The following is a 24,143-nucleotide window of genomic DNA, read 5'->3' as shown; positions in this document are numbered from 1 at the left end:
TGATACCTTAACCTGTTTTTTTATTATGCTTTGATTAAATGTTTTGTTTGTTGTTGTTTTGAGTGGTGTCACGTCTTTGTTTCCACACATTTTATCCATTGAACAACATTAGTTGTCTGGTTAACATAAACACCATCCTCCAAATAACACACATGAATTGCTTTTATTATAGAAAACAATGCAATGGTTTGACCAAACGTGTTGTTCAGTCATAAACACATTGCATATCTGAAAACCATTGAACTGGTCATAAGTACCCTCATAAAACGGAGGGTAGCTGTTTCACAAATTAGCCAAAAAAACAAATTGTTACAGTTTCACATTGCATACACAAAAGTTGACAAAACATAATCCCTGACGGAACATAATAAATTACTTGACATGCTTGATGAATTAACCACAGAAGAGTCTTAACAGCCAGAAATAGGGTTGAGTTCATGAAACGGCAGGCTTTGTGATTAAGTTATAATGCAGGAAGAATCGAAAACTTAAAAGATCCCAGTATGAACGTTACAGCATGGGTTTGTAACCACTACAACCAACAAACAAGCATTTCAAGCACCAAAAAAGCAGCAAGTACAGTACATTTCAGAAATGTAAATAGTTTCTATTCAAAGCAAGCTTGATATAGCGGGGACCGTGAAAGAACATGCTGTACTTCAAACCTAAAAGAGCAGCGGTCTCTGCCTTCGAAGTGCTGGAGTCTTTCTAGTGGTCAATCATATTTGAATAGTCTTGAGTGACAGCCCGCAGCATCCTTCACTGAGAGCCTTTGTCCTCATCCGCTCCTATCTGAAGTGCAACTGATTGCTCATTCCAGGGTATTCATCCATGTCTGAACAAAGATCCCAGTATGAACGTTACAGCATGGGTTTGTAACCACTACAACCAACAAACAAGCATTTCAAGCACCAAAAAAGCAGCAAGTACAGTACATTTCAGAAATGTAAATAGTTTCTATTCAAAGCAAGCTTGATATAGCGGGGACCGTGAAAGAACATGCTGTACTTCAAACCTAAAAGAGCAGCGGTCTCTGCCTTCGAAGTGCTGGAGTCTCTCTAGTGGTCAATCATATTTGAATAGTCTTGAGTGACAGCCCGCAGCATCCTCCACTGAGAGCCTTTGTCCTCATCCGCTCCTATCTGAAGTGCAACTGATTGCTCATTCCAGGGTATTCATCCATGTCTGAACTCTGCGAGCCACCTGCAAAGGGGTAGAGGTTGTATTATTCACTTCTAACGGCTTTTAAAATGTCCCGGCCGGCAGACCTTCAATTATTCTCAGCTCACCTGTATGACAGTGGTACGTCCATATCCTGTATCCATCATAGCGGCACTTGCACTTCATGAAATTGTTGGTATAATCTGATTCGGCTACGTCATAGTTAGGATTAATTACGACCTGTGTGACAGAATCATGTCAGTAAAATTAGATTTCCTGATATCTATACTGAAAAAAATGGTGTAGAAACTATTTTCACTCAGAAATTGTTAGTAAATAAAGCAGTCAATGAAACTTTAAAGTAGAAAGACTGAAAAAGTATTTTCTTGTAAAAACATACTACAGTGATTTTTGTTTTATGTTATGTTTTAACTTTTTTCCTTCACTTCAGTTAAAATGCTACCTGGAAAATATAGTCTCCTGGTTTCACATCTGTGATATCGATCCACTGACAATCAATGTCATGTCTGTAGGTGTCCCAGCAGCCAACGGTGATGCCCTGTTCACCAAAGTTGGCACAAAGATACCGTTTCTGAATACCTGGATCAAAGAAAACAACCAATTAGATCTTTGATGTTTCATTAAAACGGATGGATTTGTCTTATTTGTCATCTCCTATCCACCTTATTCTTCAATGAGAAAGTAAGCTGATGTGTGAGACTTCCGGTTCATTAGCCGCTATATGGAAATAACGTGAAGAATAACAACATGCAATAAACGATAAAACTGTTCGCAATACAAACCAGTGTGTTCATAATTAAGATAATACATTAAAATAATATGGTGAGACACCAATTTGCAGGACGCGGATGAGACCGGAAGCCAGACCCATAACATTTACAAATGGCCACACCTGCGCTTACTGGAAAAATAAGGTGGATATGGCAAAAAAAAAATATTTCTCTGGCCAATATGATGTGAAGCACAGTGAAATATATATATATATATATGTGTGTGTGTGTTTTGTCTTATTTGTCATCTCCTATCCACCTTATTCTTCAATGAGAAAGTAAGCTGATGTGTGAGACTTCCGGTTCATTAGCCGCTATATGGAAATAACGTGAAGAATAACAACATGCAATAAACGATAAAACTGTTCGCAATACAAACCAGTGTGTTCATAATTAAGATAATACATTAAAATAATATGGTGAGACACCAATTTGCAGGACGCGGATGAGACCGGAAGCCAGACCCATAACATTTACAAATGGCCACACCTGCGCTTACTGGAAAAATAAGGTGGATATGGCAAAAAAAAAATATTTCTCTGGCCAATATGATGTGAAGCACAGTGAAATATATATATATATATATATGTGTGTGTGTGTGTGTGTGTGTGTGTGTGTGTGTGTATTTATATATATATATTTTATTGAGAATATCTTTCAATTTAATTTCAATTTCAAACTTCATATACCAAAATAAATTGTATTTCAGGGGCAAGAAAATACATTTCCAATGTTACAGTTGCGGATATGGATGTGGATAGCCTACTAAAGTTTAAAATTAGATTTATAGTGATTATTAATTATTATTATTTATATATTGTTATATTGTCTTTTTGAACATTGTAAAGTATGTCACTTGTTGATTTTTATTCAAATTTGTTATATGTTCACATGTGTTTTATATGTTAAATGTTTCAAAAGGTTTTTTGACATGTGATTGTATTTTCTTGGATTGAAATATATGGAGGGCAAAATATATATTTATATTTTTAAGAAAAAAAAGGCCAAAAAATATATATTGGTAGAAAATATATTTACATAAATATAGTTTTAAACATATTTTAGCCAACATATTTTTTTGTATATTTTGAAATACATTTAAACTTATTTTGAAAAATGTATTTTTTTGCCATATGGACTTGAATTTGTGTTAGAACTTTAATGGTATCAGACCATCCCATAAGCAGTTCTCACCCTCGTCACACTGAGTGTCCTCTAGACAGAAACTGGCCTTGTGACCCTCTGCCTCCTTGGTGCCATTCAGACTCAGCAGATCATAATGGGTAAAAACCTCTATGCTGTGATAATGCCTGCACAGAGACACAACAAAACAATAATATGAGACTTTAAACATTGTCACATTGGCACAAATGATCATACAGTATGTTGGAGTCTTCATATATGTGTTTGTTTTTATGGTGTTTACTGTGGGGTCTAAGGTCTTGCCTGTGACACTCGTGCCAGGTCCAGGCGTGGTGACCCATTTTGGGTCTGAAATCAGATTGGCCAACATTATGGATCTGGGAGGAGAAGCGGAGCAGGCGGCGGTAGGAGCTGTGGTCGTTCTTTTTGGCAGTGCTGGATAGGCAGTTCTCCTCGAGGGCGCACTGTAGAGCATACATGGGCCGGTCCTCCAGATAGGTGGTCTGCTCCACCAGCTGAGCGTTCAGCACCAGGTCAGGAGCCGCTGAGATCAGAGGTCAGAGGTCAGACAGAGCAAATTCCTCCATGCGTATCAGTCTAGACAACCAGGTCAGGTTAGAAAACATGGGGCTGATGACCCATCTTAAATTTAGTTTCAAAATACCCAACAAAATCAAATCATAAAAACAATCACTAAATAATGCCTATTATTATTTTTTTATTAGTACACTACCGTGTATTAATAAAATAAATAAATAAATGAATAAATTAAAAAAATTTACTTGGGGTGTGTAAGTTTTTTTATGTTTTTGAAAGAAAAACAGTTTCTTATGTTGACTAATTCTGCATTGATTTGATAAAAAATATTATTACAATTTAAAACAACGGTTTTCTTTTTTAAATGTATTATAAAAAATAAAAAACATTCCTGTGATGCAAACAAAGCTGAATTTTCAGCATCATTACTCCAGTCTTCAGTCACACAATCCTTCAGAAATCATTCTAATATGCTGATTTTGGTTTCTAAAATTGTGAAATTGTGATCGTTTTTCAAGATTCTTTGATGAATAGAAATTTCAAAAGAACACAGATATCTTTTGCAACATTATAAATGTCACTTTGATTATTTTAATGAATACAAGTGTTTTAAACTTTTGAACAGAAGTATGTGTGGAACAGTATGCATTATAGAATTTTATTTTTTTTTTCATTTTTAAACAACAATTTTGTGCACATAGATGTATATAAAATGCTAAAGAATATTATATTAAATAAATATTACTGAACAAATATTACGTCACAGTGGAAATGAAAGGTTAAGTGAAGTGCATTACATTGTGAGATACTACAATACTTTTGGACCTGCTTTTTAGTCTACTTACATTAGTGATAAAAAAAAAAACCCAAGGAATGAAATCACTATTCTTAAGAGCATGATAATCAGGAAGAGGAGATTGTCTCACTATCAGAGCAGGAGACCCCAGCAGCGAAGCGTCCTCCTCCTCTGGGGCAGTTGATGTGTTTGCCGTGATGAAGACACTGAGGAAGACTCATCTCAGTTCCTGAGCATCTGACTCCGCTCATCACAACATTGTCTGCACTTGCATCTCCAGCCCAGTACCACGTCTCCTATACAAACACACGTTACACATGAGCTGCTGAGATTCTCAGAGAAATTACTGCTGTCATTTAAGAGTCACACAATATATTCACATTCTCATTTAAATCACATTTTTATAATATATGGTCTATCTTGTGGGGGGTCAAGCACTGACTCTTGCACCTTCATTGAGTGCGTTAAAATGCAATTTGTAAAAGAATATGTCTGGTTTCTGAACCAAATCAATTGGTTTACTGAAAAGAGCCGGCTCAAAATAATGATTTGTTCACTGATTCAGTTACAGTTAATTGTAGACTTCAGTTTCACTCTGTTCAAATCACAAAACTATTGTATGGAATATAATACATTTGGAAAACCTTTAATGTGCTTGTTTGCTCATTTTGTTTCTTCAACCACATCGGAAAGGACTTGACTCAGAATGTAAAAAATGTAGTATCAATTATATATTATTATAGTTTTTATTAATAGTTTGAATTAGGATTTATTTTTATATTTTTAGTTTTTATTTCAATTTTTGTGGCAGTTTTTTTTTTGGGGTCATTTTTAATAGTTTTTTTAATGTCTATATAGTTTTTTTTTTTCAGATTTAGTTTTAGTTACTTTAGAACAAAGTTAAACTAAATGAAAATGAGAAATGTTTTCTTGGGAACTAGCTGAAATTAAAATTATATATATATATTATATAATGGTTTTAGTTAACTATAATAACCCTGATGCAAACCTAGAAGACAGATATCCATGTGTCATTACACCTTCTCACCAAACGAGGGCTGTTTAATCACGTTTTCCAGATCGACTGAATGTTCTTGAACGTGATTTGAGCATCTGCTCTCAGGATTACAGCTGTTGCATAAGTTTAGAGGTCTGAAACATAAGACATGCTGTACCCCACAAGATGGGGAAAGTCTCTGTCAGTGTTCTTGACTGCACAAACATATGTTCATGATGAGTAATCATCAAGCATTATGGTGTGTTTTCCATGTGTTTTGTCTTAGACTGCACAGCGCTGAGTCACAGCCTCCTCTGACAGATAAGCCTGTTGGACTCCCGCCGTGGGCAGGGGGATGTGGGCACATTCTGTCAGACTTTCCATGTGCTTTCTTCAACTCTCCCCATTGTAAAACCCTCCACACATGCTGTCTGGAAAGACCCACCGGTCCAGACTGTCGGACAAATGTTTAATGGCCAGTCCGACATCTGGAAGTTGTATCTTGCACTTTTCGAGCTTGGTAACAGAAAACGTGACCAACAGCACGTCACTGAACAAACTTTCCTATTAATGCATCGTTTAAATCGCTTTTAAGTCTCTTCTAGGCTGCATTCATTTGATCAAAAATACAGAAAAAAACTGTAATATTGTGAAATATTATTACAATTCAAAATAGCTGTTTTCGATTTTAATATATTTTGAAATGTAATTTATTCCTGTGATGCAAAGCTGATTTTCAGCATCATTACTCCAGTCTTCATTGTCACACGATCGTTCAGAAATCGTTCTAATATGCTGATTTGCTGCTCAAAAAACATTTCTAATCCTTATCAATGTTGAAAACAGTTGTGAAGATTAATAATTTTTGTGGAAACAAGATTCTTTGATGAATAAAAAGTTCTAAAGGATAGCTTTTATTTGAAATAGAAATATTTTGTAAGTATACGTTTCTTTCACATGTGTTCTTGATGAAGAAAAATATGAATGTCTTTAAAACAAAAAAATCAATCAATCATTCTCAATGAACCCAAACTTTTGAACACTAGTATATGTGGAACAGCAAGCATTTTATTTTATAAAAAAAAACAAAAACTAAATTTAATTTGAGAAATTAAGGCCCTACTGGACTTCAGATTGACTAGTTGGTCAAGCTTGGTCAACCACTTCACCAGGAAGAACATCATAGCTGTACAGCTTTACTTGCTACATTGTGCTTGTCTACCCTGCTGAAAAACAGATTAAACCTGCCTAGGCTGGTTTTCTGGTTTAAGTTGGTCTTAGCTAGTTTAAGCTAAACTTGAAAACCAGCAAAAAGATCAGCCTGACCAGGCTGGGAGACCAAATAAGACCAACAAATCAGTTTAGGCCGGTTTCTATAAGCAGGGTACAAGTTAAACCAACACCACACTAGCATAAGCCTGTATGAATCATTACGCTAGCCTTTTCAGGAGGGACATATAATGACCATGACAGGAGATCTAACTGCAATGTGTCCAAAGTTGAAGCAAGTACAGCCATAATGTCTTGACATGCGGCCATATGCCTCAGCTAGTGGCAAATTTCAGTCAATCATCATAATAACACTTAATCATGGCATTAGCCTGCAGAAGCACTTTAGGGTTTTCCAATTTCCACTCATAAAACCGCCCATCAAGCTATTCCCTCCATACCCTTTCTAATGCATTAATAGTTTCCAGGCCTGTATCACCATGAGTTTGTCACTGGGCTGTTAAATGCCCATCTCTAGTCCAGATCTAGATAGTCTGTGTGATCTTACACACACATTCAAATATTAACTATTGAAATGAATGGGATTTAATAGGGTTATGGCATCAAGCAAACTTGCGGTGGATGAAATGGGGACGCCACACTGATTGCATAGTGTATGTGCCTTCATTAAAGTCCTTCATCTACACCAGATACCCCAAAATAGTCTCTTACGCATGAGTGATTCGAACACTATGATGACTCATTCATGAAACAATGCATTGTGGTTAGTTCAGCACTATTGAAAGTGGCCCTTCATTAGATGAAATCTGCTCGATTTGAAATCTCTACACTGCTGACAACAGACAATGGACCTCTTCTGGTGAATTTCTGGAAATTTTGCAGCCAGAAAAGATTAGAGAGCACTTTAGTGGGTAGATTTACCTGAAACGCATTGCTGGCGAAGCCTAATCCCAGCTGTCTGCAGACCACCATGGCCTCGATCATCCCCCAGTTTTCACTACAAACGGTTCCCCAAACCAGAGAACCGTTCTTCTCAGTCAGAACCTCCACACGTCCCTCGTATGGGTTTCTTCCTCCGCTTAGACGTATCTGTAGTAGCCAAAAGTATCCATAGCTTCATAATCTTACTGATTCATGAATTGCTAACTATTGTTAGAACTGAATACTGTATGTAGGAAGAGTCCTCACCCTCTTCTGGAAACCCATGGCAGGTATATTACAGCGTACGGCAGCGTCCTCCTCGTGACTGCAGCCCAGAGCATCGTTATTGAAGTAACAGTCAGTGAGAGATTTCTCAAATCCAGAGCACTCCACCTCATTCATGTGGACTGGACCCATTCCTGAGAAAGCACACACATCCATGATCAGTTTTAAATTTTAAGTTAATGATGATATGTAATGGGACATTATGACCAAACGTGTTCATGGACCGGAAATATTGAATGTTTTTTTTTAGTCTTACATGTTTCAGCTTAAAAATAGTTCATAACAACAAGAAAACAATCAGCATATTTTATATATTGTACAAAATATTCTCGATATATTTAATACACATAGATATTCATGGTCAATTCTTGAAGTGACTTGCTGCAAGGCACATTTTGGAACTACAAAAAGGAATTCAGCTAATAAACATCAACCAGATGTCATACTCCGATATTATTCACTGGAGTCACATGAAACAGTAGATGCAGCAATGATGCAGTTTTGTTTATTTGAAGTTGTCTTCCGATCACATCAGATGACATTAATCACGTCCACGTGCATGGATTTTAGGAGGGTGATTCGGAAGATCTGAAGGAGTTTTTGTTTAGAATAAGCAAAGAGTTGTTGATCTCACTCTCGACTTTTAAAACATGAGAAAATAAAGCCTTAAAATGCTACAAAAGGACCTTTGTTTGGGAAGAATGCATTTTAACGTGAATCAAAGCAGATTGGAGACTGATTTAAAGTAGTTTTCATAGCTAAAGGCTAAAGTCAGTTTGAAGATTGACAGCTAATTTCTATGCCACATTAGTCAATAAACCCTCTTGGAGAAAGAAGAAAGCATTGTTCTCATCTCAAAATTTACTGCTAAATATATATTTTTTCAGAAATTAGTAAATATTTTCCCTGTTGGATATTTCCTACAGAGTTTCCTATATTTAATAGACTAGCAAAATGATCATCTTAATTTCATTGTGATTGCAGTGAATCCTTACAGTATGCATATGGTATAAAAGACCAGTGTTGCATGTCTTAAGTAATTCTAGATGTGCACGTCATCTCTCAGCAAGTCCTTTGAAAATGGATTTTAAACATCCATTACTTTAAGAACCTGCCCAAACACCAGCTGAGGAGCAACTATCTCCACATGCAGTTGGAGCACAGATGTTTCGTTATGCATGACTCTCCTGACTAAAGAATGCTTAAAAAATCTGCCTCTCATGCGCCTGATCAAAGACACTTTAGTAAAGAGCAGTGATCCATGAACGTCTGATGAATGCCAGAGACAGAGGCTGCCGTCGATGCTGCTGTTTTAGAACAATGTGTGATTGATTTTTGCTTCCTGCTTAATGGGTATACATCATTTTCTTTCCAAAAGCCAGTTGTGAAATATAAGCTATGCATTATTATTTGGTTAGTTGCATTTTATTATTTGCATTTAGCATTTTTTTAACCCCCGTCAGTACAGACCTGCACCTAGAGCTGTTTAATTCCAACTTTTTGGAATCAATTCTAGATTTTAAGTTCGAACAAATCTAGGTTTGAACTATTCTGTTGAGTGAATGATTGGAGCAATCCCTCATAATACTCTAATTTCCACCTACAGGTGTAACGGTGTAAAAAGAGTCACCAAATGAATCGATGAACAAATCTGAACAAGTCTTTTTAGTGTACTAAATCAACTGAGGCAATGGAATGAATCAAATTTCCCTCTCAAAATAAAAAAAAAAAGACTTTATTCAACAATTCGTCTCCTCCGCGTCACCCTACCGATCTCCTTGCTACATTTCTGAATGTTGATCGTGGTAGTACCCTTGCCGTCTATGGGAGGGTCAGAGAGGTGTCAGAATGCATCAAAAATATCTTAATTTGTGTTCCGAAGATAAACGGAGGTCTTACGGCTTTTGGAACGACATGAGGGTGAGTAATTAATGACAGAATTTTTGGGTGAACTAACCCTTTAAGGTTCTTCTAAGACTTGTAGTAGTTTGGAAATCAAGGTAATGGAGTCGACTCTTGATTCTCAATTCCTCAATCAAATAATTGATTCGTATAGGATTGACTCCCAACTCTCCCAATGATCCATTTGTTTCGAACCACTGACATAATGTATTAACTAACCTTGTCCTAACTTCGCTCCAGTGAGAGCCTCTTTGGCGCTCCCAAAGCCCAACTCTCGACACACGATGGTGGCAGCCCTCAAGTTCCAGTTATCATCGCAGACCGTTCCCCAAACTCCATTCTTCAGCACTTCCACTCTCCCTTCACCGATATTCGCACCTCCCCGCAGACGAACCAAGGGTTGCTGCAAAATCAGACGGAAGAAATTAGCAGGATGATCAATCCACACACCCTCAGTGACCTGTGTTTGTTCAGTCTAGATCTCTCTGTATATGAATCTGATCCAGGTGATTCAGCCTTTTTCGGATACATTTTTTTCCCATCCCTTATATTAACACACTCACTTTAGATGTCTGGAGCGTGTTTCAATATTGTGCAATCTTTTTTCTTTGAAAAGAAAATGTGATTTAATGTACTACATGACTGAAGTGTCACTATGATATCCAGGCTGTACAAACATGATGATCCACAGGAAAAATAATGGAAGAGGAAGCAATTCTTTCCAGAAATGTGAGTAAGAGGCCGACAGATGAGGGAAAACAGACTCGCCAAACATTCCACAACCAGAAATCATCTCTGAGAGGGACTGTAAACCTAGCATTCAACATTCAGCCTTCTATAGACGTTTAGAATGAAAAAACTGTCAATTAATTTGCATGTGTGCATTAGTACAAACAAGTCTGTGAAGCCAATGCTAACCGCAAACAGCTGATGGTAGATAGTCCAAAATAAATTTTCATTCATTATATCATTGCAGAGGACTAGCTATTTTTATTCCAGTGTCACTTCTTACTTTCCTGCTAAGCAGCGCTAGTAGCATGAGGCTGCTAATGCAAACTTCATTTTCTGAATGTTGTTCATGTCAATGACTCATTATTGTCCGTAATGGATATTTTCTACAAAGTTTAAGGTCATAATATACTATAAAATAGCACAATATTGTTGCTTCCCTTATGAAAATGAACCATGGTTTTACTACAAATAAAACCAAAAAACCATGATTAATATAGTTATTAATTACCATAATTAACCATGGTTTTGCTACACTAACCATAGTTTACCCATGGTATTTGTAGTAAAACTGTGGTTATAGAAATGGAAATCAATACGGCAAAAAATCATGGTCACTACACTTTTACTACAATAAAACCATGGTTAATTTTTATAAGGGTTGTTTATCAGTATAAACGTGATTGAGTGAGCCCAGTGCTAACTGGTTCATGAGGAAAACCCTCATGAAAGATGATTAGAAATACATTTTCTGTTCCTGCTGGCACTGTAGATTCTTAGGAATGCTATTTTCATTCTATCGTAACTCTTTTTTTTTGTTGTTGAGAAGCACTAGCGCTTCAAATCATGAGACTGCTAATGCTAACATCATGTGCTGTTGATTGTACATGCCATGAATTACTATTTTCTACCAGTTGAATATGTTCTAGAAAGTCTAAGGCCATAATATACTTTTAAATAGTACTTTTATATACTTTTAAATAGTATATTATGGCTTGTTTATCAACTGTCTGTCTGTGAGCCCAATGCTATCCAGAACGCCTTATCAAAGGCAATCATGAATTACTTTTCTTTTGCTGATGACACTGTAGATTCTTAGGAAAACTATTTTTATTTCAGCGTCACTCCTTATTTGGATGCTAAGCAGTGCTAGTGATTACACTACCAACCTCTGGTCTGTAAGCCTTGCGGAAGCCAGTGGAAGATGAGGAGGCAAAAGCTCTTCCAGGCACACAGCTGACCACCACAGGCAGGCCACGTCCACAGGTGCCGTTCCGCTTGGGCTCCAGGGCTTTGCCCAGCCTACAGCTGGACAGGTGGGCTTCATTTCCTGTGCAGTTCACTGAGAACCCCCAGTAGTTCTTTTTCTTACGCATGGACAGTGATCTGTGAAACAGAGCCACGGATAAAGATCAGTTGTGCTACAAAACAATTAATAATGGAATTAAATACATATTTTAGATGCTACAAAATAATTAATAATGGAATTAAATATATATTTCAGATATTTACTTCTTGTTTAGGAGGATATCACAACCATAATTCAGAGGGATGTGTTATGATTACTATAGGGACATTGCCTGTGGCAGTACTGCTGTGCTAACTCAAGAAAACATTTCCAATGATTCCACAGTACAGAGAAAATCCTAGATCAGCAAGGGTCACCAAACATCTTGACTCAAACAATCTGTGAAGCCTGCAGGTTTCCTTTCCTCCAGATTAGGAAATCATTAAACACTCATTTAATGAGCACAGCATGTTCTGAGTTCAATATAAGTCTGTTCAAATCTGTGAGCATTTCCTGATATCTCAGTTGCATTTTTGGTACTAAACGTTGACTGTGATGTAAGGCAATGCCATTTATGATATCCTACTCATTGCAAAACTGCATTTCTCAATGGCATTAAAGACCCAGACTTAACATAAATGGACTGCCACTGAGGAAAAGTGAGGTCACGTGGCCAGTGGCTTAAAAACTGGACCTTTATGAAATGTTCCAACAAACAAACAAACATAGACAAACCTCATCTTTAAATACTTTCTTTACTATGTTGCTTAGTTTAGAAATAAACCCATGAATAGATGTAAAAAAACAAACATTTTCTGAACATTTCCTTGAATGTTTTATTTTTAGAAACGTATACAAAATTATAGACACTGGCTATGAACTTTCGTGTGTTATAGTGTGTTTTAGTGTGCAAATGTGGTTAAAACACACTCAAGTGATAATTTATAGGCAGTTTTACAATAAAATGTCTTTAACAGGGTTACAGTGGAAACACAATGTTCTCTGCTAGATGGGAAACGGCCAAGAATATGTTGGGAAATAATCTGTCCATGATTCACTTGGGGAGGCGTTCACACACAACTGAGGACTAAATAACTCTTGTTGCATGGTAACTTTAAACTTTACAAAGTTGATGTTACTTTTGGGGAAACTCTAAAATCTCTGTATGTGTCTGCTTTCTTTCTTGTCTATTTTTTCTTAATTTTTATTGCATCCTATCACAAAGGCCTGAAAATTTATCTTTTTTCAAAGGGATCAAATTCATGTTTAACTCATGGTCTTTTGTCATACAAAGAAAAACAGTGGGGACTTTTCCTTACTTGTAGACTTTGTTGTTGTACTTCTTCTCTCCGGGGAATCCGTACATTCCACAGGTGACTCGGCTGTTCAAGGGGGTCCACTGCTCATCGCAGATCTGCCTCCATTTGCCCCGGTCCTTAATCTCCACATAGCCTTCCGTGACGGGTATGCGCTTGAGATGGGATGAAATGGGTCTTATACGGATTTCTTCCACCCGTTCTTCAAGAGTCTGGTGAGGAAAAAAACAAAAGAGCACTTTATCAGTCAATATTCCTAGAATGGATCAGGTCACTTTCTCGTGTAGCAGTAAATTACTTGGGGAAAGTTCTGGAGATGTTCCAGTCACTGTTTTAATCAGAAGAGTGTCTTCTACTCATTCAGGTTGGAATCTGAGGGCCACACCGAGGAGGAAGATAATTCATGACTCACATATGACAAAGCTGACCAGCTACAGTTTATAAGACAAGGCCAAAGTTGGAATTTGACCAAAAACCTCACTTCAATATCTCTCAAAACATTCTTAACCAGTCTTACGGTGGCCATCCTAGATTTTGACGAGCTATGTTCGACCTTCATGAACTTTCATTACAGTAACACATGAATCTGTCATCTAATCCGTTAAGTTACAGGAATCGTATAGCTTGGAGGAATATTAACTGTTATAAAATTCAAAAGTATCTTTGCTAGCTCCAAAAAATACCCTCACATGTGCCCTCACGAGGGCTGTTTGCCATGATATCAACTGAATGGAATGTTTTAGATGTGTAAACCCAGTAATGTTGTATTACTAACGGGGAGGTGGTTACCAGACATGTTTCAACTGACCACGGTAAACATAAGACGAAGACTGTGGCTTCTAATTTAATGTGCATGTGTGTGCATGAAAGAAAAGAGGGAGAGAAAGTTGGCCAATGGGATAAAGCCAAAGGAGTGTGGAGGCCTCACATGGAGACGCAGAGTGAGCAGAAATGTTAAATGTAAATATTACTATATAAAGGCCAGACCGATGGGTTGGGTACGGTTTAAGTGGGCTCTCGAGTCAGACACATCACTGTTTGCTTAAGCACTGGAAGTCTGGAGGAAACCAAAGAGCTGAGTGTTGAAGCTGAGGGTGTGAACCGGGGTCATCCAGCCAGATGTGAGGAAGAGCCTACGCCTGTTGCCTGATAGCATGACCTCCGCCTAAAGAAATCAGACCAGATACCTTCCACTGCATATTTTTATACCAAAGAGCCACCCTGTTTGATCAATCTCAGGTTTTACGAAATTCAGAGGTTGATCTACTATGATGGCACAGGTACATTTGAGCTTGCTGATGGAAAATACAGTTCATAAACTCTCATATTTATATATACAAAACATGCCTTGCAGGTGTTGGGTATTACATCAAGCACCCTTTAAGGGATAAAGTATCAGGCTAACAAGGAATGTTCTCTGTTCATTATATTTGAACCAACAAATTGTGCCTTGTGAAGCTTGAAGAATGTCTGGTCCATGACTCGACATGCAGTGACCAACAATGAAGGCAATGTTGTAATCTGCCTGACTGATAGGATGACAAGTTCGAGAGGAGCCATCAATACTTCAAATCCAAGGTTTTGTTTTGGGGAAATTCCTAGAGACGCAAAAGAAAACTGACCCTATTGAGCTCACTTAACCGTAAAACACTTTGAATTCACATGAAAGGTATTTTTGTGTTCCTGTAGCTCAAGGTCTTGTGTCCGATTCACAGTGAACACAGATAAAATGAAATAAATTAAATGAAGCAAGCAACTGCTTCCAACAGTGCTCTTCACCTCATGCAAGAAGTTAAAAAGATGTCTGACATTGCAGGAAATAACAGTAAAATACTGAATAGTGCCAGAAACCCATTAGCCATCAAGACTGCAGTTCAGGTCAAAGTGAATCTCTATCAGAAGTCTGTCCAAAATACGTTTCGTGAGGTACCTTCAGGCGCAAACGCTGCCTAAAAAAAATCGTTTTTTTTGCAATTCTGCAATATGTCACTACAGCACTACATTTTTAAAGAGGTTTATCAGATTAAATCACTGTTAATAATCTAAATGTGTACGTGTAACCAAATAGACGTCATCGTTCATTCAGTCACATCACCTTTACTTCATGACGTGTGGGCTTTTTTTTAGGAATGAGACCTGACAAAGAGATCTTTGAGACTGTAAATGCTGTCTGTCAGCTCATAGACCAGTATGTCTGAGACATACGCACTTACAGTCATTCATATAAGTGAGAAACCATTCCCACATCTGACTGCGTTTAACAGCGAGGGGTCCATGTGTAAACGATGGAAACGGTAGCAGTGAGACTGCACGAGGGGAAGCCCCTCCTAGTCCAGACATTCCTCAGTAGCTGAGGTGTCAGCTGGGACAGAACCACCTTCTTTTCACGTTCATGGAATCCAGATATCAAAATATTTACATGCTGTTAATGTTCCTCCGTAGGGCTTCTCGATGTGGGCAAGGGAGAGGTGACGGTGTCTGGTACAGTCGTGCAGTCAAAATCTCCTTTCTTATTCACTTCCTGCCTCGTGTTTCACGTTGGTCCTCCACGTGCCTGTTCCAGGGACTCGGAGTGAAAACACTTGTTGATTGTGCAGGTTTGTGGTTTTGAGGAACGTTTGAGGGAATTTTAGGCACTTTGAGGAAGTAAAGGATAAAGGGGGAAAATGTGAGGGGTGGATGAATCCAGCTGGTATACTGGTTCTTGCTGAAGTAATCTCCATGAAAGAGGCTACACGGAAAACATCTGGATTCCTTCCACCACTACAAAACAGAACATATGTACAAACTATCATTCCCACCCCCCAAAAAGCAGGAAGTTTCTTTTTCATTCCGACACTCTCAAACACCACACACAGAACTTGCAGAAGATATTCACACCACCACTCCAACGCCAGCCTGTCTGTGAGAAATGCCATTTTTAGACCGGCTTTTGTCTTTAGGGTCATCTTTGTGTCAGGGCACCACTTACAACTCTGAAGTTGTGCATGAAGGAAAAAGAGAGGGAGCACAAGAAACAAAGCATGACAGAATTAATGGTGAACTCAGCAGTAGTAACGGGTCACAAGGGTCCCATGAACAAGCCGGTTCCAAGGAAACGCTCAAGCTTGATGTGACCCCTGAACTTTCATTCCACAGAGCATCTCTGGGCATATTTACATTCAATCCTGGAGATTCTTCGCATAAGGCAAGGGTAGTTCTAAACACCTTGCAGACAAAGACACTAGTCAGAACAAGTTTTGGGTTCTGGGAGAACATATGAGTCTTCACATTATAACTTAAAGGCACAATATGTAAGTTTTCGTTGCTAGAGGGCGCGTATTCAAAACAAACAAAGAAACAAAGGCGTAGTTTGATGACGGCGTGACTGAGTGTGGAATCATGGGAGTTGTCGTCTTCATCCCCACAGCCGATGCAATCTGACGGGACTCGGGCAGAAATCATGTTCATGGATGAGCTAATGATTTATTAACGTAGTAGAATGAAGCAGGGTGAGGCTGAAAGCCGTCGAAGCGAAACGAGGCCACTGAACGAGCGTGACACACGGCTCGAAAGCAGCGGAGCTTTTATTATGCCACAGTCGACCGCTTCCGCTCCTTCCGGTCGTGCGTAAGTGGGGAAAAAAAACAGCGCTGTTTTATCATACTAGATACATTTGAAAGTTCTGTTATAATGCTACTCTGTGCGGTCATCACCGGTCTATTAAAACGCATAACATATTAAAGCTCCTTTGGTGTTTACATGTTTCTACAAAACAAAACCGGAAATCGAGGGGTTATGACGTCATTGGCAGGCGACACAATGACACTATAGACACGGTCCGTGTCACTAGTTAAAATTGCTTATTTCTCTGGATTTAAACATTCTTCGAAACATTTGGGATAATGTAAGTACACAAGTCAGCTAAATATATAACACTGTTCTAGTGGTTTTTGGATATTTTAATTAAAAAAATCTTACATATTGTGCCTTTAATGTAGCAATATATGTAAATGTACTTAAAAGTCAATGTAGCAATAGATCTTGTAACTATCTAGAGCAGTGTTTCCCAACCTTTCTTTAGTCGCGGCACCCTTTGGAAATTTTAACAAATTTGTGGCACCCTACAAAATTAATTCTTTAGTCGCGGCACCCCGGTTGGGAAACACTGATCTAGAGTACATGAGTCTGATATGACAATATTCGGCGGTCAAATATTTTTGTATAATAAAATCGTATATATGACCATTGTCCCTGACAACCAATCACTTACACTGGTGGATTTGACTTTAAATTTCTTGGACTCGATTCCAAATCCAAGACCATATTTTCATGGTGTTCCGTCTTGTCATGGACTCAGGAGCATTTGGACTCAACTACTTCATAACATCGGCTACATAAGCATTTTTACACTGTCTGAACCTTTCAGACTCAGACTCAACCCTCTTCTGTTCTTGACCTTGACTCTGACTCAACCCACTCAGTTCTCTGTCTGGATTTACACTCGAATAAACTGGTCTAGACTATAACAAAAGTAGCTTCTACAGGTTCTGTGAGCAATTTCTTTTGCACCAGTGGTACTAAATGGAATTGCATTGTTTGGACAAACAGGTAGTCTGGTCCCAAACTCACACAATTGGCAGAGATCTTTCAAGATGAGTGTCCAAATTTTTTGTCCAAACCCTGATAGCACACGTACATCACAGAGATGTCTATTTGACGTCTGCATTGATATCTGCAAGACGTATTTTTTAGAGTGTTTGCTCATCTGCAATACGTCTAGGACGTTTCCTATCAGATGTCAAATAGACGTTTAGAAGATGTCTTTAAGATGTTTATGATTTAGAATGTATGTAAAACTGACATCTTACAGACATCCATGAGATGTTTGTACACAGCATTTTGCAGATGTACGTGTGCTATCTGGGAACAGTTCTCTAGATACTTATTTCAGTAATAGCTATCAGGTATCAGGTACATGTGACATATTCCCCCCCAAAAAAATGCTTTTAAAGGCATCCTAACCTCACATCTGACCTCCCCTCCCTTTACTTCTTGGTTTTGAATCTAAAAGCTTTCTTTGTCTAGAAATCACAACGTATATTGTGTTTCCTAATTTTGTTGCAAACGGAATGTGAGAGAAAGCCTACACCTCTATTCCTAGTGGAAAGTCCTGACCTTTGACCTCTTCGGGCTACATTTAGCATGCAGGTTCACTACTGGTGCATTCTGTTGGTCTGGCTTGTTGACTTAAGAGCATGCTTTGGCTGGAGGTGAATATAGTAGAGTACAAATCATTATAAGCATTTAATCTTCTTCAGGTCCTGTCTTTTTGCCTCATGAACATGACCTTACAATGTTCTAAAGTTCAGTCCTGAGAACTGCTAAACATCTGATGAATTTCATGTCAGGTCGTATTGTATCTTAGCAAGTTGCATATTCTCATCTGCATGTCCTGTATATACCAAGAATATGAAGTTGTGTTGGTAGGAAACATCCGTTGTAGACAAACATGCAAATAAGTTAAATAATCATTAGCTGATTAATTGCAGCATTTTTTTCTTGAACTCAAACCAAGCAAAGAGTTTGCATGCTCTGAACTAGTGTTGTCAAAAGACCCGGTATTTCGGTACCAAGTTGGTACTAAAAAAATGAAAACGTTACGGTACCAGGTTTTTTTAAGTACACCGAGAACCATGGATTTTCACTGGTATTGGTACCGAATACTGAAATGTTGGTACCGTGACAACACTACTCTGAACCTTTGCTAACCACTCTTTGGACCTCCAATTGTTTCCATGTGTGGTGGCAGATTGTGTGTGGTGGTGATTCATTTGATTACAATAAATTGTTCTTCTGTTCCACTGAATGTTTACAAGAATACAAAACAAACAATTCACTCATTCATTTACCTCTGCTGTCTGTTCTGAGAGCCTGTCTTATTAGTTTAGACAATAAATTTGTGTCCAGCTGTGTTTGGTTAGTTGTAAGTATAAAATCTGTTTATGTTTCAGAGGCAGATAATATAGTGGGGAAACTGTGAAAAGGAAAGCTATCTTGGAAAGACATTCATTAAATCAAGCATTTTGTGTTTTTGCTAGAGGTCATCCAACTAAACAGTCTTAGAATGACTTGCCTAAACTGTTTCACAAGCCATTAAACCCAGCTAATCAAATATATATAATATATATACTGCACTGCATTTATGGGCTCTGAAATAACGCGAACGCTAATGTTAACGCTAAACACTATATGTTTTCCGGGTAATGTAGTGTTTCTTTAAATGTCTATAATAAGCTAATATGATCATAGCAGCAAAACCACAGTAAAACCATCCATCTGTCATCTTCTCCTACATCTTTAAAGAAGGTCTTTAAGAGGTAATGTTTGCTGGGTGGAGCACACACTGGCTAGCTGTGCTGACACGCAGGAAAGGTAAATAAAAGCAGGCAAATATACATTAAACCAGTGTTGTTTATATGTATATGATAGATAAAGTGTTTTCCAATTTTGGCAAAGGATAATATTTGTGGAAGCATTTTGTAATCCACCGCTGGTGATGCGCTAAGAATTTAACACCGTTTGGCTGCCAGTTTTAGCTACCCTTTGTTATTTCTGACATCAAATTGTCCATTGATGAGAAAAAGATGGACTCTTGCTTATAAAAACATTGGTGCTGGAAGGAAGCCTGAGGAATCTGAGTGTCTGCCGTACTGGTGTTTGAGAATTCCCTCATATGAGCTTCACAGAGGAGAGCCTGTGTCTCAGACTTCTGGTATGTGATGCAGGAAAAAGTCACGATTACACCTACCAATAGCTAACAACCTCTCACATTGATTCACAGACTGTCGCCTGACTGGTGACATCATAGGAAGTTGAACCTGACGGCTGGTATTTTTCATACCAGGCCAGAAAAACAGTGTCCTTCATTGAAATCTATTAACCAACAGTGTTTCTGCTTCTCACAATTAAAGAATTCACATTTAATGGGTGGGATTCCATTTTGAAATCATTCCTTTCATTAGTCAGCGATTCCCAAAGGCGGCATCAGAGGAGTGGGGGAACGTCTCAGGGACGGGAAGGATCGGGGGAGAGACGCACAATGTGGTAAAGTCATTAAATCATTAAATCTTGGGGTCGTGGAAATGGAAAAGCACACCATAGGCTCTTTGATCGCTCTCAAAGGTCCATCTTTAAACCTGCTTACCTTGGTTGCCATAGTAACATGGCAAATATACAAATATCGGTGATTCTGGCACAGACCTTTGCAGCAACATAGGGGACAGCTGGCACATCATAAAAGGAGAATTGAATGCTAATAAACTATTCTAGAACAGCAAACTTTGGAGAGGAATGTGTGACCTGTGGTAACAGACCTTAACTTCCTTTTATCCAAGAAATAATGTGACTGGGAATGTTCACCAAGAAGGGAGAAAAAGCAGAACCTCCACTCAAAACTGAATTTCCGGATATGACAAAGAAATGTGGTCATTTGTCTAAGACTGGTTCTGGATAGGAATCTTGGCTCTTCTGATGGGGAAACGCTGTGGTTCTGATGATACAGTGTGGTTTTTGGAGCACATTGTCATTCTTTGAACCCTGCAACTCCTAAAAAGTCATTTCAAAGGCATATCTGGGTCTTTCTTAAACCCAATTACCACCAGCAGACCCTCAGGCTTGGTTTACCAGCTCTGAACTTGCATCTGCACTGCTTATCAGTAAAATCCCCAGTGACTAAGCACTGTCAACCTCAGCTGGGTTAATAAACTAGCATTACATGAACCTAGAGTTGACGTACCTCAACATTGTTGTTCATGGTATTGATGAACCTGTGGCCAGGGATGCGCTTCTGATTGCAAATCACCCCAACATCTTCGCTGTGTCGGCAGTCTGACACCCCAAAGCCATTTGAGGGGCATTCGGCTAAAGATTTCTCTCCTCCTGTGCAATGGACGTTGTCCAGCCAAATGCGTCCTGTGGAACAAAGAACAATTGTTGGTTTTGTCAATCACCAGCAGATGTTGTGTATTGGAAGATGTGTTGGTGTTGCTACCAGGCTTCTTAGTTCACTTAAAGGAACAGTTAAACTCTCAAAATGTAACTCTGTTACTCTACCTTATCTATTTCAAAACCTGTATGACCTTAAAAACGGTGAGTTTTTGAAGAATATTCTCTAAAAATCACCATAAAAGTATCATTAAAGATGTTCACACAACTTCTGTGCTATATTCCAAGTGTTCTGAATGTCAGACCAGTCAAACCAAAATAATTCAAAAGTTCACTTAAAATCGTGACATCTGCATGAATTGTTCTTTTAAGGCTGGAATAGACTACATGACTTTTGCCCCGATTTATAGTCTGAACAAGTTGATGCTAATTGCTGAAAGTCAGAGCCAGTCTGCAGAATTGAGTTGAAAGATTTCATAGAAAATCGTGTAGTGTATGATGGTCACAGACTCCGATTTTTTCTGCGTCAGACTATGAATCCATCCAGTCGGAGGATATCAAACATGTTTGATATTTTCAGCCTATTTTAGAGCAAATAGATCCGGTTTCAAAGAAAATGCTTAGGCCTAGTCCCAGACTAAAATGCATGTCTAGGCTGAAAGAAACTTGCACTGACATATCTTAAAATATGTCAAAAAAAGATGTCTTAAAAGATGCAAACCAGTAATGTTTATTTATAAGGCACGTTTATAAAAACTACTTAAATGTCCTAATTGAACTATGGCCTAATCCTGGCTTAATCTAAGCCCTGTCTGTGAAACCAGGCCCTATTGTTTTAATTTGTCACGCGTCTCCTAGCAACAAGGCGCACGTTTCTGCATGACTTTGTTGTGAACATAAGGACTTTAAGTCTGGTCGAGTATGATCCCCAATTGTTTAGTCTATGATGGCATGTTTTCTTCTGTGACTATTACAAAGTCAGTAAGTGTATGATGTCTAACGTTTTAAAATCTGTTCAGATTTTAAAAGTTATGTTTTGTATTCCAGCCTTAAATCTTTTCAGTGAATCTGCTGATGAAATGGACTGATTTTGGTTCTCAAGATCAACTTTGAAAAAGTTTTTTATGATGTTTTGTGAAGTGTCTCTATTCGGTCTTTAAAATTTCTCAAAAATGTCATGGATCTTTGAAGAGAATGAAGACAGAATTTTCTTATTTGGGTGAATTATTCCTGCTTGTAGCACCAGCACAGCAAAACCTCCTTGGTAAACCAGCTTAAACCAGCCTAGTCTGGCTAGATTTTGTTTACTCCCTTTGATTCAATATAAAGTTATCAAATATGAACCCTTCCAGAATTTCCCTTCACTATGCATTACATGCTGCATATGATTTTGCTTACTCTGTGGAAAGTGGAATAAGAGTGGAAGACCAGTGGTTATTCTTCCCATAGGGCTCAATAATAACCACCCACTGATTTACAATCTTTGGACAGATTTATTGAGACAAATCATCATATTTCAAACATAGTCTTAAATCATTACTATTGTAAATAGACAGAGAGATGAGATTACGTCTGCTCTAGACTTTGAATCTTGTTTCCATACTTTTATGACTGTCTGACTGACTGGTATAATTACCGCTAATGACTAAAACATGATGGATTAGCAATGTAATCCAAGAATATAGGCACATAATGGATCTTTCAATGGACTATAAACTTATAATAAGCCATCAGAATTCTGGCCTACCTTCTCCTTGTCCAAACTTTGCAGATGGGGACCAAGCCACAGCGCCCAGGTAGCCAAGCTCCCTACATGCAACATGAGCGGCTTCGATTGAGAAGTCATCATCACAGATAGTCCCCCATTCGTTGTTGTAGAAGACCTCCAGACGACCCTCGTAATGCTTGCGTTTGTCACCGGCTAGGCGGAGTTGAATCTTGGGTTGCTGGGATTCAGATTGGGCCTGAACCAAAGCCAAGAGACTGAAGATGCACAATGCAGAAGAGAACGCCATGGCTAAACTTTCACCTGTGAGAGCATTAAGCATTAAATAACACAAAATTAACAATGTAACATGCATGAACCTAATTCAATTTATTTGGTGAAATGATTCATTTGAAAACCATTTCTAGTTAAATTGGATATCAGCTAAATAAATAAATATATAAAAAATGATTACATCTTTCAGAAAAAAGGCATTTGAGGTCTCCAAAAGAGGTCAAGGTGTATGACCATTCTGAACTCCATCTGTCCATGTCAGTCCTGCCCCCACCATTCCTCAAATCTTAAGGCTACAGCAGACAGATGACTGGGGTGTTTACTTTTTCCAGCACTCATTCCAAACTGGCAATTAGTGGTTTGTAGGAACAAGACCTACAATAATTGACGCTGATGATAACGACATGAATGATGTCTCTCAAATGCATGTATGTCTACTCCATTAAAAAACCATCTATCTACATTAATTCTGCACCCAAAATAGAGAGCACAGCATTTACACAAGAACTATCAATGAATGGCAGCCAAATGGTTTCCAGGATGTTTGAGTTTATAGAAACACCAGCACATATGACATAACAACCCCCTCTGTTCATACACATCTAACTGCCAAAACCACAAAGTGGACATTTTCACAAAAGTAGACATCTAAACAGTTAAGATGCATGTTTTATTCACATGCATACTCATGAGTTTTATGTGGGGTAACCAAGATGTTATCATGATGTTAAGATTAGTTGCTGAATTAACGTTCAGTACACTCCTCCAGACACTCATAGCATCGGTAACAGAATATCCCATTTCCTGACTGAGAAAATCCCGTTCCTTAAGGAATTCTGTTCCCAAATCACTAAAAGCTGCCTTGTCAGTGAGTCACTGCATTAATTTAAAGAGACTTCAACATGTTGTCATTATCACTGTCCCAACAATGCAAGCTCAATGCTGCAGAGCAAGCTTCATCTAATTTGGTAGTTTGAGAACTTCCTTAGATGTACTTCCTGTGTGTGTATGATTGATTTCCTTATTCATTCATTACAGATGAATTGTCTTTGATGCAATTATGCTATTCAGAGACAAGTTCATATACATTGTAGTGCTGTCAAATCGATTAATTGCATATAT

At 38.2% G+C, this 24,143-nt stretch overlaps 1 protein-coding gene across 1 annotated transcript in view; it reads right to left on the bottom strand.

Moving 5' to 3' along the window:
• Positions 1 to 144: 144 nt before the first annotated feature.
• Positions 145 to 24,143, bottom strand: part of LOC107687596 (lysyl oxidase homolog 2A-like) — a 25,331-nt gene continuing 1,332 nt past the window's right edge. Inside the window, exons 2-15 of the mRNA XM_016484988.1 lie at positions 22,770 to 23,051; positions 20,874 to 21,049; positions 13,100 to 13,308; positions 11,662 to 11,878; positions 9,983 to 10,166; positions 7,844 to 7,995; positions 7,577 to 7,744; positions 4,559 to 4,724; positions 3,399 to 3,639; positions 3,147 to 3,262; positions 1,625 to 1,761; positions 1,290 to 1,401; positions 1,184 to 1,203; positions 145 to 833 (exon numbers count right to left, since the gene is read on the bottom strand). Of these exons, the coding sequence (XP_016340474.1) occupies positions 789 to 833; positions 1,184 to 1,203; positions 1,290 to 1,401; positions 1,625 to 1,761; positions 3,147 to 3,262; positions 3,399 to 3,639; positions 4,559 to 4,724; positions 7,577 to 7,744; positions 7,844 to 7,995; positions 9,983 to 10,166; positions 11,662 to 11,878; positions 13,100 to 13,308; positions 20,874 to 21,049; positions 22,770 to 23,037 (2,211 nt within the window). The 5' untranslated portion in view covers positions 23,038 to 23,051 and the 3' untranslated portion in view covers positions 145 to 788. The remainder of the gene's footprint in view (positions 834 to 1,183; positions 1,204 to 1,289; positions 1,402 to 1,624; positions 1,762 to 3,146; positions 3,263 to 3,398; positions 3,640 to 4,558; positions 4,725 to 7,576; positions 7,745 to 7,843; positions 7,996 to 9,982; positions 10,167 to 11,661; positions 11,879 to 13,099; positions 13,309 to 20,873; positions 21,050 to 22,769; positions 23,052 to 24,143) is intronic.

The sequence above is a fragment of the Sinocyclocheilus anshuiensis genome, unplaced genomic scaffold, assembly GCF_001515605.1.
Source record: "Sinocyclocheilus anshuiensis isolate Anshui unplaced genomic scaffold, SAMN03320099.WGS_v1.1 scaffold205, whole genome shotgun sequence".
NCBI lineage: Eukaryota > Metazoa > Chordata > Actinopteri > Cypriniformes > Cyprinidae > Sinocyclocheilus > Sinocyclocheilus anshuiensis.
This window is presented reverse-complemented; position numbering and strand designations above follow the sequence as displayed.